This window comes from Lepisma saccharinum, chromosome 12 (assembly GCF_977018435.1).
Source record: "Lepisma saccharinum chromosome 12, izLepSacc3.1, whole genome shotgun sequence".
Classification (NCBI taxonomy): Eukaryota; Metazoa; Arthropoda; class Insecta; order Zygentoma; family Lepismatidae; genus Lepisma; species Lepisma saccharinum.
This window is the reverse complement of record NC_139240.1, coordinates 70,303,404-70,315,591: the sequence shown is the minus strand read 5'-3', so window position 1 is coordinate 70,315,591 and position 12,188 is coordinate 70,303,404. Positions and strand designations below refer to the sequence as shown.

At 38.3% G+C, this 12,188-nt stretch overlaps 1 protein-coding gene across 1 annotated transcript in view; it reads left to right on the top strand.

The window, feature by feature from the left end:
- The first annotated feature begins 7,047 nt into the window (after positions 1-7,047).
- Positions 7,048-12,188, top strand: part of RapGAP1 (Rap GTPase activating protein 1) — a 530,826-nt gene continuing 525,685 nt past the window's right edge. Inside the window, exon 1 of the mRNA XM_083132611.1 lies at positions 7,048-7,257. Within this exon, the coding sequence (XP_082988737.1) occupies positions 7,157-7,257 (101 nt within the window). The 5' untranslated portion in view covers positions 7,048-7,156. The remainder of the gene's footprint in view (positions 7,258-12,188) is intronic.

The window sequence follows — 12,188 nt, the reverse complement described above, 5'->3', positions numbered from 1 at the left end:
AAGGGGGAGGGGCCGCCTGCACATATACGTGAGCCGAGGTATTAGGGGATAATGAAGGAAATGAAATGGCGCCAATGGGAGGGGATGGTGTACGTATTCTCTTTTTAGTAGTCAATTCTCATTTTACCATCTTTTTCTTCCTTCGACGTTCTTTTCTTTCCGGGGGCTATGACCACCACCAACCCTCTCTTGGGCATGCCACTAAATGGTGCATTCGATGTCTGCATGACATTTGCTGTTTATCTTTCTGTCTTTCTCTCTATTTCTTCCTTCCTCCGATTATTTCCTCTTTATTCCTTTTTCTCTCCTTCCTCTGATTATATTTCCTCTTTATTCCTTTTTCTCTCCTTCCTCTGATTATATTTCCTCTTTATTAATTTTACTCTCCTTCCTCTGATTACGTTTCCTTTTTATTCCTTTTTCTCTCCTTCCTCTGATTATATTTCCTCTTTATTCCTTTTTCTCTCCTTCCTCTGATTATATTTCCTCTTTATTCCTTTTTCTCTCCTTCCTCTGATTATATTTCCTCTTTATTCCTTTTTCTCTCCAACCTCTGATTATATTTTCTCTTTATTCCTTTTTCTCTCCTTCCTCTTTATTCCCTTTTCTCTCCAATCTCTGATTATATTTCCTCTTTATTCCTTCTTCTCTCCTTCCTCTGATTATATTTCCTCTTTATTCCTTTTTCTCTCCTTCTTCTCATTATATTTCCTCTTTATTCCTTTTTCTCTCCTTCCTCTGATTATATTTCCTCTTTATTCCTTTTTGTCTCCATCCTCTGATTATATTTTCTCTTTATTCCTTTTTCTCTCCTTCCTCTTTATTCCCTTTTCTCTCCAATCTCTGATTATATTTCCTCTTTATTCCTTCTTCTCTCCTTCCTCTGATTATATTTCCTCTTTATTCCTTTTTCTCTCCTTCCTCTGATTATATTTCCTCTTTATTCCTTTTTCTCTCCTTCCTCTGATTATATTTCCTCTTTATTCCTTTTTCTCTCCTTCCTCTGATTATATTTTCTCTATTCCTTTTTCTCTCCTTCCTCTTTATTCCCTTTTCTCTCCAATCTCTGATTATATTTCCTCTTTATTCCTTCTTCTCTCCTTCCTCTGATTATATTTCCTCTTTATTCCTTTTTCTCTCCTTCCTCTGATTATATTTCCTCTTTATTCCTTTTTCTCTCCTTCCTCTGATTATATTTCCTCTTTATTCCTTTTTCTCTCCTTCCTCTGATTATATTTCCTCTTTATTCCTTTTTCTCTCCTTCCTCTGATTATATTTTCTCTATTCCTTTTTCTCTCCTTCCTCTTTATTCCCTTTTCTCTCCAATCTCTGATTACATTTCCTCTTTATTCCTTTTTCTCTCCTTCCTCTGATTATATTTCATCTTTATTCCTTTTTCTCTCCTTCTTCTGATTATATTTCCTCTTTATTCCTTTTTCTCTCCTTCCTCTGATTATATTTCCTCATTAAAACTTTTTCTCTCCTTCCTCTGATTATATTTTCTCTTTATTCCTTTTTCTCTGCTTCCTCTTTATTCCCTTTTCTCTCCAATCTCTGATTATATTTCCTCTTTATTCCTTTTTCTCTCCTTCCTCTGATTATAATTCATCTTTATTCCTTTTTCTCAACTTCCTCTTTTTTCCCTTTTCTCTCCAATCTCTGATTATATTTCCTCCTTATTCCTTTTTCTCTCCTTCCTCTGATTATATTTCCTCTTTATTCCTTTTTCTCTCCTTCCTCTGATTATATTTCCACTTTATTCCCTTTTCTCTCCTTCCTCTGATTATATTTCCTCTTTATTCCTTTTTCTCTCCTTCCTCTGATTATAATTCCTCTTTATTCCCTTTTCTCTCCTTCCTCTGATTATATTTCCTCTTTATTCCTTTTTCTCTCCTTCCTCTTCATTCCCTTTTCTCTCCAATCTCTGATTATATTTCCTCTTTATTCCTTCTTCTCTCCTTCCTCTGATTATATTTCCTCTTTATTCCTTTTTCTCTCCTTCTTCTGATTATATTTCCTCTTTATTCCTTTTTCTCTCCTTCCTCTGATTATATTTCCTCTTTATTCCTTTTTGTCTCCATCCTCTGATTATATTTTCTCTTTATTCCTTTTTCTCTCCTTCCTCTTTATTCCCTTTTCTCTCCAATCTCTGATTATATTTCCTCTTTATTCCTTCTTCTCTCCTTCCTCTGATTATATTTCCTCTTTATTCCTTTTTCTCTCCTTCCTCTGGTTATTTTTCCTCTTTATTCCTTTTTCTCTCCTTCCTCTTTATTCCCTTTTCTCTCCAATCTCTGATTATATTTCCTCTTTATTCCTTTTTCTCTCCAACCTCTGATTATATTTCCTCTTTATTCCTTTTTCTCTCCTTCCTCTTGATTCCCTTTTCTCTCCAATCTCTGATTATATTTCCTCTTTATTCCTTTTTCTCTTCTTCCTCTGATTATATTTCCTCTTTATTCCTTTTTCTCTCCTTCCTCTGACTATATTTCCTCTTTATTCCTTTTTCTCTCCTTCCTCTTGTTTCCCTTTTCTCTCCAATCTCTGATTATATTTCCTCTTTATTCCTTTTTCTCTTCTTCCTCTGATTACATTTCCTCTTTATTCCTTTTTCTACTTCGTCCTCTGGTTATTCTTCCTCTTTATTCCTTTTTCTCTCCTTCCTCTTTATTCCCTTTTCTCTCCAATCTCTGATTATATTTCCTCTTTATTCCTTTTTCTCTCCTTCCTCTGATTATATTTCCTCTTTATTCCTTTTTCTCTCCTTCCTCTTGATTCCCTTTTCTCTCCAATCTCTGATTATATTTCCTCTTTATTCCTTTTTCTCTTCTTCCTCTGATTATATTTCCTCTTTATTCCTTTTTCTCTCCTTCCTCTGATTATATTTCCTCTTTATTCCTTTTTGTCTCCATCCTCTGATTATATTTTCTCTTTATTCCTTTTTCTCTCCTTCCTCTTTATTCCCTTTTCTCTCCAATCTCTGATTATATTTCCTCTTTATTCCTTCTTCTCTCCTTCCTCTGATTATATTTCCTCTTTATTCCTTTTTCTCTCCTTCCTCTTTATTCCCTTTTCTCTCCAATCTCTGATTATATTTCCTCTTTATTCCTTTTTCTCTCCTTCCTCTGATTATATTTCCTCTTTATTCCTTTTTCTCTCCTTCCTCTTGATTCCCTTTTCTCTCCAATCTCTGATTATATTTCCTCTTTATTCCTTTTTCTCTTCTTCCTCTGATTACATTCCTTTTTCTACTTCGTCCGATTATATTCCTCCTCTCTCTCTCTCTCTCTCTCTCTCTTCATCTAATCATTTCTTTTATTTCTTTTTTCTTCGCTTTCTTTCTTCCCTGATTAGTTCTTACTTTCTCTGATGAGTGATGATATGATGAAATTGGTGAAGGGACGCTCACAAAGAACATCCATGCCCAGACGGGGATTCAAACCCGGGTCCGACCATCGAGGCGGTTAATATATGCTATATGTCCTACAGTTCAAAGTAACATCCGAACCACAGCGCAATGTATCTCCACCGGGAACGAACCTGGCACCCATTTGCCCACCATTAGAAATTCAATAAATACTAACACTTTAGGAAAATGTGAATGATTGAACAATAAGCATATTCATGGATGAATAATTCTCACCGTGCCCTTTGTACATGACCTATGTTTGACACTTAGTCCGGAGACCGAAGTCCCCTTCCTAGGTGCCGGGCCCAGCTAACGGTTTTGATTCCAGGGTACGTGTGACCGGATCGGTTTTTTACCCCCGACGAATAGCCGACTCGTGCATAAAGTGACGTTGAATAATAATAATCAATAATAATAATAATTGATGTTAGCCAGCAGAAATGCTTTGCTGACTTAACGTTGAACTAAAATATGAATACCACCAGTTATGAGGATAAGTATACTATATGTTTAAACACAAATCATAGTCAAATCATAAATAACAAAAATGTATATTATATAACACACAAAAATAGACAGATTACACAACCCCTCACTATCATTCAAGCGTTCACACACTCTCTCATACTGCAGGGGAATAATTACATTAAGATAAGTACATTGGCCCTTTTTAGACACCATGCAATATTTAGTTTTTCATAGGAATATTAAACTGCGCCCGAAGACGTTAATGTGCTTAGAATTAAAGATACTAAACTTTCATCTGCGCGTGCTCATTACATTCTGCCAACGGGCATGACACATAAACTTTTATATTTTTGCAATTTATTAAAAACATTTAAATAATTGTTGTAGAATTATCACTAATGCGCCTTGGAACTTCAATAACATTAGGCTTAGATATCAACTGCAAGACACACATGTTTACAGACTGGAAAGTGAAGACACTTATGTATGAATATATATATTAAAAATAGCACGAAGTTAACTTACTTCCTCCCTTAGCAAACTTGAGAGGTGATCTCAGCAATAGATACACGATTTATGCAGTTTTAATCAAATATTACCGAGTAAAGCATATAAGGTGACATAAACAAAAAATATTACTCAACAGTTCGGCGCAGAGCGTGGAAAAACAACAGTATGCTGTGAATCGATCTTCCTAATTAGCAATTGTTTTGAAATTTAGATTATGTTGGCAAGAAATAATTATAATCAATACCTTCGCGACTTTTAACTTTAAATACTGGCATCCTTTCGTCCGACGGCCGATCTTTGGAGGCTTGGGTAGATGATCACTCACACATATAGAAAATTAACAGTAGTATACTATACCATCTCGGCGGTCTAGACGTTTCAGCGACGTTTACCGTAGTCCTCTAAACGGCGTGGTGACGTCAATCCGCGGTCCTTTTTGCCACACTAACACTTCCCCACGCTACTTCTTTGTAGCGGCACTTCGCAATCTTCTTTGACACACTTTCCTTCTATGCTCCTACATCACGGCGATTATAGACGAGGGAAAACAGCCTCTCTGTCATCTTGTCGGCCTCGTAATGGAGCGATTAATTGATTCGCATCGTCTCTCTCTCTACTCGGGGGACGGCGAAAAACGGGCGAAGTTCCTTTACCGGGGGTACTCGTGGATTCTCGCTGCTAATCTCACGCGGGACGTCGGCGTCGTCTCAAGACGCAGTAGGTGTCGCTTCATTATCTCAATCTCTCTTCTAGACGGTAGATCTAAGTGTGGGCTGGTGTCGCTTCATCTTCCAATTTCTCTCTCTCTCTCTCTCTCTCTCCGTAGAATTCTCGTCGGGCGTCGGCGTCGGCGTCGAAGTACTCTAGGATGCTGATTCGGCTTCGGCTTTCGGCGGTATCATTTCATGGCTTCTAATCGGGCTGTGGGCGTTATTCGTGGCGATGTGGTGTTTGTGACGGCGTGGTGTGGCGTCGCGACGCTGAGCGATGATCTGCTGCGTTGTCGGCTTCTTGCAGGCTAGGAAGACCCCAGGCCCTCCTTCTCTCGTGATTAGCCCGCCATTGTGGTATTAATGTTCCTCGTCACAAAACGAATAACGCGAATCCAGTGCACAGGTCACTAATTTAACACTGCGTATTCGTACACTTAGTCACCGTCACTCACTCACGCAGGATAAAATACACGGCGCGGTAGAAAAAAGGACAAAGTCTCGAATCTTTACTCCGACTGTCGCAGAGGTGTTGTCGGTTCGAAAACTGGCGCTAGACTGTAGTTGTTTGTTCGTTCTGCCACTATATAAAGACAGCTTGAAACTTCGAATACAACGGACTGACTTTTAGGCGAGGGAATCTGAAGTTACGACGTTGGTGGTCAAGCGTCCATTTTTTGCCTGGTCCAGCTTCTTCAAGCACACGTGTTGCGTTAAAATGGGGTGAAAAGAATAGTTCTACCCTCATCCGGTACGTAACACGTTCCTCCAGTAATTGGCCTCCCAAGTTGACTTTCCGTCGCCAAACGCACAAAAGTCGCTCAAAAACAGTGAAAGATTTATCACAGCATATTGTTAGTCCCGAGCTCCGACCGAAAGGGGGAAAAGTTGACAAAAGCAGAAAAACACAAAAGGTTCAGACACGTGGTGTTTTTCTACCGAAGCTTCAAGCGGATACGAAGTTACAGAAAAATATAAAATAACGAAAACCTAGGATAAAAAAAAGTAGGTGACAAAAACTGATTGTCATATATTTTTCTCGTGAATATTGTGGATAGAAAAGTGCAGAAGTTATAACACGCTTTGCTGTCCTTTGGCGAAATATTCTTTTAGTCAAAAAGTTTACAAAAATTAGAGACGCAAAAGTAAATTTATGCAGAATATACAAATGATTGTTTGTTCCATTTGTATTTAAAACTTTGCTAATAAGACATTCACATATATTTGTCTGTTATAAAATCCTTGTAAGCCAAGACAAGTGTTCATTAAGCCTCAACCAGTACACAACATTTATTTTAAGTTAAAAGCTCATAACATCATGTTAAAAACTTTATGTCTGAGTGTATGCAGTTGAATTATGAAAGTAATTGAATTCTTCGCCATTGTCTATCAACCACGCTATTATTGTCACTTGGGCCTTCCCGATGGCGTAGTTAACGTCGTCGCCTTGTAATCAAAGGGTCCTGGGTTCGATACCGGTGGAAGCTCATAGTGGTTCGGATCCCACTTTAAACTGTAGGTCCAGACCCGGTTTTCCTTATTGTGCACAAAGTGAACTTAAAACACCAACTCAATCAATCAATTATTATTGTCACCGAATGTATAGAATGCAGTAACTGCCTTGTTGCTGTATTAATTTCTGTTGAAGAGAATTTCACATGCAACACAAGTTTAAACCTAAATTAAGGAAAGAGCGTGACAGGTTAAAACTTGGTTGTTGATCGAAATGTTTCTTCTCCATAACAGTTATTTTCTCTGAGCGCAGTCGGCAACGCTGCCTGAGGGGCAATATACGGTGCACACGAGCAGGAGGGGAATCGACCAGCGATATCACGTGACTCGTCGGCTTGTGTATGTCGCCCCGTGTTACCCGTTGCCATAGCAACCTGCTGGGCGCTTGGCGCTGGTGGATTATGGGAGGGCGCTAGAGGCAGCGGGCGAGACAGAAATTGAGTCGAGCCCCGGCTCTCCGTGCGTCGTGTATCGTGTGTGTTACGCGCGGTGCGTTTGGTGTGTAGTTCATGGTGTTTTGTGTGAGTGCCAGTGTTGTTCTGTCGCCATGTTGAAGATCCAGATGCTGGAGCATCTCGTATCGGAGTACGAAGAGCAGGGGAATCATGTTGATCAAGAGAACAACGTCATTAGGCCTAACACCACAAGGTACTGTCAGTATAACATTAAATATTGCCGCCGGCCTAGTGTGCAAAGATTAGGCGTGCTGCTTCTGTTTTGACCCAATATATTTTTCATGCTCAATCAATCACCTATTAACAGTTTTGCGTTCCTTTGTAACATCTGGTACCATAATCCGTACCTAGGATATTTTTAAGGGGGAGGGGCAGCGGCGCCGCCAGGATTAATCATCTAAGGGTGCTGAGAGGGTGCGATGTTGAGAATGAAGAAAGCATGAAACATGCGTGTATGTTTTAGCCACTAAATCAAATACCAATCAAATTGTAGTAGGCATATTACCAGGCACGTACCTATAAATATATATTGGGGGGGGAGTCCGAACTAAGTGTCTGAAAATAATAATATTTAAATTAAAATAATTATATTAAATTAATTAAAATGTTATTAATTAAAATATTCAAATTAATTGAGGGGTCTAGTGAGACAGGGAGCTATGCCACAAATCTTGAAAATTTTATTTTTTGCCATTTTCAGTCTTCTCCTACCATTTGTCATCTATCGTGTGAACTACAACCATGTGGCATGGCTCCCGCTTGTTCTGCAGAAGATTTTCTGAGTTCTTGAATACGTCCTCATCAGCATTTTGAGTGAGAGAAGGAGCTATGCCACTTACTGATGGAGTCTGCAATAGGAGTGGCAGAGGTTGTGTTGCAGTAACCGGTGCAATATTTAATATCAGCCCTGAAGTTAAAAGATCTCATGGCAATAATGCCTTATATTCCTCCAGTTCTTCTTGGTGTTTACCAAAAACTAAAATCCACAGAAACACTGGACAGTGAAGATCCTCCAGAAGACATATGAAGTTGTCTTTATGTAGATCATATGTAACCCTGTGAACATGATTTACACTCAGGCAAAAGTATTTAAGCCTTGTTCAAAGTATTTGATGTGCTAGATTGATTTTTCACATGGGTATACTACAACAACATACCATACATGTTCATAATAAATGGTATATATTTAGAAATTCATATTTTTCCATTTGAATAATTTACCTAACAATATGTTCAGAAAAAAAAATACCCTTTGTTATACAAATAATGACTCAACGCAATGCCTTAGAAAACTCAATTTATTTCCATTTCTTGTCAAAGTGGCATAGCTCCTTTTCTCACTAGACCCCTCAATTCATATATTTTTTATTATATGAATAGGTAAATAGACGGTATAAGAATGGTGATACAACAGCACGTATTCAGTATCTAGCTTACGAATGGTTAACGTGGCAAAATTTAAAAAAAGTACTAGCCCTGATATAGAAATTAATGTGAAATAGATAAAGAATTGAATATTTATTGAATATCAAACAAAAGATGTTAGACCCAGTTGACGAAAAGTAAAGTTCCTGGTAATATTTTATGCATATTATTATAAGTAGTAATTATTGCCATTCAAAGTCGTATGATCCCAATATAATCCTTGACTTCCAATACGTTTGGTTTGGCTTAAATAGCCCTCGATTAAACGACAAGTGTGTTTTCATTATTTAATTTTTGTTATTTTATTATTTCATTTTTTTTTACTTAAGTCATTCGGGGGCTCCGGCCCCCCTGGACCCCTCTCTAAATACGTCCTTACCATCTATGATAATATGACGATGAAGCTGAAGGATACTGGCGACTTGCTTCATTGTTTGCTTGATTTTAGCACAACAATTTGGAAATTGGAAATAACACATATTTCAAGTGAGGCCAATCCCGAGGATTTTTTTCCAGGGAGAGGAAAGTTTTTCCACGGGAGGGTGGGCAAAATAGACATATTTTTCCCGCTAATAGCGTTGCTAAAAAGAGTACTACATTTTGAAGTTAAGTTCCTGTAACGATATTATAATTATTATCATAAGTATATACAGGGTGACTGGTAATTAGATGTATTCCCTGAAAGGGGTTAAAGTAGAGACAATTTGCAATAAATGTGACCATATGATATTGTTTCTTGTACACAAATATGAATGTTAGCAACATTTGTACCTTGTTGGATAGCAGATGACACAAGGAAGTAATTTAAGTAATTTGTACGCTTCGTGTCATACCATTTTTGTTATTAATACGTTGCCAAGTAAACTAAGAGTGCATTTTTTTATCATCACATTTTAAGTTTAGACCCACCCGTTACTTACATGTGATTGTTATTTGGGAAAAACTTTTTTTTTTCAACGAACCACTTATTTGTTAGCTATCAGAAAACGCTGAAATATGTGCCATACAATTAGCTGTTTTTTCTCAATTCATCTTTTTATGTGGAAAATTGTCATTTTTTTAAAAAAAAAACAATAGAAATTCCATTATCTCGAAAACTACTAATTTTCGGACGGGGTATCATATGGTCAAATTTATTGCAAATTGTCTCTACTTTAACCCCTTTCAGGGAATACATCTAATTACCAGTCACCCTGTATAACTGAAATGAAATCGCCGCTGATCTTTATGGAGACTGTCGCCAGTACACTCAAGTAAATATGGCTTCTCTTTCAGAGTAGGATCAATGCTTGCCTGTTGTACGAACAGCGGTCTTACTTCAATGCCAAACATTCGGCTTTCGATAGCGTAACAATCCATAAATAATAGGAAAAGACCAGTATGAAAAAAAGCTCCAAAACCCAGACACCAGCAGTTTTATACCAGACAGGAAATATCTAAGGAATGCCTTGTCAGACGTTATCTAAGCTAACCAGGTCACCAACGGTGTGAACATGTAAACAAGTGTAATCAAGGAAGAAGTTACTCTGCATACGATATGTATGGATTGTTACGATAGGACTACGTAAGAGTTAAGGGTTTTCAGTTGAAAATAGGGTTTTCAAAAAAGGGCGCGGGAGAAAATTATGGGGTGTGCAAGCACCCCTACTGGCGCCACCCCTGGGGAGGGGCAAATCCGAAAATCTGTTCGATTTATTTTGCTTTGAGTTATATGCACAGTAAGGCTAATGAGGACTGGGCCTACAGTTTAAAGTAGGATCCGAACCACTATGTGCCTCCACCGGGTATCGAACCCGGGACCCCTTGATTACAAGGCAATGACGCTACCACTGCGCCACCGGGGAGCCTGTTTGATTGATTGAAGTGGGGCCGTGCCCCCCCCCTGGAAAATGAAAGTCAACCAAAAATTACGTACTTCACACATATAATTTCATTTTAGCCACAATAATATGTGTTAATTATTGCATGAACATCATAAATTAAAATTTAAGCAATATTTTATTTTAGGGAAAATGTGCCTTGTTTGCCCCCCCTGGAAAAAAATACCTTCCTTCCCCTCCCTGGAAAAAATCCTGCGGACGTCCATGCACCTGGCGTACAGCTTGGTGCTTATTGTTTACATTCAATTCTCAGAAGTATTCGAATAGTACTGTGTTCCCGCAAATTAACAATGTTTTCAAATTTCCTGTAAATTTCTTACACCAGTACCCTTGAACAACCATAATAATTCTATGTTTAGAAAACAATATATTTATGAATTAAATTATATTGTGATTATTAAAATAAATTATACTTTTAATGCATCAAATGACACAGCTAAATGTGAAATTTTGTTATCTTTTAAATGGTCTTCCAAATTGATGCAGTATTAATGCATCACACGCAACACCAACTGAAAAAGTTACCTTTTATGCATTTCTGTGTGAATTTAACACAATATAAAAACCATCATTTGCTAATTATGCACCTTAATGTGTTATTGGAGTCAATATGTGTGTCAATTGACACGTCATGAGTTCTGTGTGTGGTGAGGGAAGAACCCACAATTTACAATGAAAGGAAAAGACGGACATGTGAGGACATAAGGAAAGGGGATATGTAGAAAACCTCATAGGTGTGTAGTACTGTACACAGCCGCAAAGGCTCATGCAGGAAACAAACATGTTTTCTATTCATTAGGTTACCATAGCAACAGAATTTGCACCGTTTTAGTTTGACACTATGAAAGTTTTGTTATGTTCTTGTGCTTTTGTGTTTCTTTACCATACTTCCTCCTTTGTGTTAAATCTCCCATGCAGGCCTTTTTCCCTCTGCGTGGAAAAAGCCAGGAAGTGGTGAAAGCTGCGAGTTGCAAGCTCAAGCAAGTGTATGTGGTTAATTTAACCTTTCCTTCCTTTTTGCACACAAGGGGCCATAATAATGCTTTTGCCTGGTTTTCATGCTAACCCCACAGTCATAACTTGCTGCCGACCTCCGTGGCATAGTGGTTAGCACAGAGCTCTACAACGCCAGGGGTCCCGGGTTCGAATTCTGGCTCGGTCATGGGTGTCCTTAGTGAGTGTCCCTTCATGAATATCATCACTCATCCTCATCTTCGCGATTAGTCAAAAGTGGCAGAAAAGCAAGTAAAATAGACCCAATGAATGAACCAATCATAATTTACTCAAGTATCTTAAAATATTTTCTCTGGGGCTCACCCAGCCTCAAATTAATGGTTACCTGGGGGCAACCCTGGGGGGTAAAGGTGGCCGGAGCGTGGTGCTGAACACGTCACCACCAGGGCCTCCCCGATGGCTCAGTGGTAGTGTCGCCGCCTTGTAATCAAGGGATCCCGGGTTCGATTCCCGGTGGAGGCACATAGTGGTTCGGATCCCACTTTAAACTGTAGGTCCAGTCCTGATTAGCCTTACTGTGCATAAAGTGGACTTAAAACAGCAATTCAGAACACGTCACCTGCAAAATGGCCGAGATCGAGAATGTGTGGGCTCTACCCCCACATCCTCTAAATGTGCCTTCATGAGACAGTGCTATATGCACTGTCAACTTTACCGCTTATTTGTATGTAGCCAAATATATAACGCACGTATATAGAAATATTTCGAGGGGGTGTCCGTACCAAGTGTATCAGGAATAATAACAATAACGTTTTAATTAAATTAATTATATTAAATTAAATGAATACTAATTAAAATATATAAA